The sequence below is a fragment of the Arachis ipaensis genome, chromosome B08, assembly GCF_000816755.2.
Source record: "Arachis ipaensis cultivar K30076 chromosome B08, Araip1.1, whole genome shotgun sequence".
Taxonomy (NCBI): Eukaryota; Viridiplantae; Streptophyta; class Magnoliopsida; order Fabales; family Fabaceae; genus Arachis; species Arachis ipaensis.
Window position 1 is genome coordinate 15,378,358 of NC_029792.2, and position 1,726 is coordinate 15,380,083.

Sequence of the window (1,726 nt, forward strand, 5' to 3'; positions counted from 1 at the left end):
TATGTTTATTTCAATAAATTTTATATTTTTTTATATTTCTCTTTAAAAAATTGTGTTCACCTTTCAAAAGATTGTGTGTTTAATAATCATGAATTTTTTATGTTTATTATAAATAACTTTTTTGCGTATTCTTTCTTTATTTCTCTTAATAATTAAACAATTGTCTGTTTACGATCATATAATTTTTGTGTTTTTTCATAATAATTTTAAAAAATTTATGTGTTTATCATCACAACATTTTCAAATTTATCATCAATAATTTTATATGTATTCTCCAAAAAAATTTACTGTTTATCATAACAAAATTTTCATGTTTATCATAAATAAATTCCTGTATGTTCTTTTTTTTATTTATTTCTCTTCAAAATATTGTATGTGTTTATCTTTAAAAAAAAATATTTTTATCATAACAAAATTTGAGTTTTTTCTCAATAAATTTATATATTTTCTTCGTATACTTCATTCAAAATATTGTGTTTACCTTTAAAAAAAATTATGCATGTATCATCACACAACGTGTATATATATATATTTTATTTTCAAAATTTGTTTACCATTAAAAAATTTATGTATTTATCATTAATAAATTTCTTTATTATTTTCTTTTCATTTTTCTTTGACTTTATGATATACCACGTCCATAATATTAACTCCCAAACATAAGGTTATGTAGTATAGTTAAAATGTTTTTTTTTTTCACTTTTTTGAGATATCATATAAATCTAATAATATGTTCATGTTCCATGAAAACTTCAATTCATTCATTCAAATTATTTGCAGGAAGTGGATGAAACTATGAAACAAGAAGTTCAAAAGTACCGAGAGACAGTGAAAATATATCTATCTTCTAGTGATAATAACATCTCCCAAAAACTAACTTTAATCGACTCAATTCAACGTTTAAGTATATCTTATTATTTTGAATGTGAAATTAATGAAGCATTAGAACAAATCCATAATAATTTTACTTACAATGGCCTTGCTATAGAAGAAAACGACATTTATTCTATTGCATTACTCTTTCGTTTGTTTCGACAGAAAGGATATCACATCTCATCAGGTATGTATAAAATTTATTTGTCTATTTTTTATATAATTTTGTTAACAAAAAAAATTCATATCAATTAGTTATGAATTAAATGTTTCTCACTAGTTAGTATGTATGTGAATCACACAGATATTTTCAACAAATTCAAGAATACAAAGGGAGAATTTGATGAAACTATTATTGTTCAAGATGTTAAAGGAATGTGGAGTTTGTATGAAACTGCACAATTAAGAATTCATGGAGAAGAGATACTAGAGGAAGCACACGAGTTCACCTACAATAAACTTAAGTCTATTGTCAATCAATTGAGTCCATCTCTTGCTGAGCAAATCAATCAGAGTTTAGAACAACCTCTGCACAAGTCAATTCCAAAAATGAGGACAAAATCATATATGTCTTTCTACAAAAAAAATTCTTCGCATGACAAAGGCGATCTTCTAAATTTTGCAAAATTAGATTTCAATATGGTACAAAAATTGTATCAAAAAGAAGTTGGTAGTAACACCAAGTAAGTACTTATAAAACTAGCTAAGTACTCTTTATTGATATAAACTAGAATGAGATCTGCGCATTACACATACTCAAATAAATGATAGTAGCAATTAATAAATATTTTAAAATAATTTTAAATATATAATTATAAATATTAATAGAAAAATAATTTAAAAAATAATAAAA

General features: G+C 23.1%; 1 protein-coding gene across 1 annotated transcript in view; it reads left to right on the forward strand.

The window, feature by feature from the left end:
* Window positions 1-1,726, forward strand: part of LOC107610600 (probable terpene synthase 2) — a 14,471-nt gene that overhangs the window by 507 nt on the left and 12,238 nt on the right. The window contains exons 2-3 of the mRNA XM_016312634.2: window positions 781-1,060; window positions 1,178-1,556. Of these exons, the coding sequence (XP_016168120.1) occupies window positions 781-1,060; window positions 1,178-1,556 (659 nt within the window). The remainder of the gene's footprint in view (window positions 1-780; window positions 1,061-1,177; window positions 1,557-1,726) is intronic.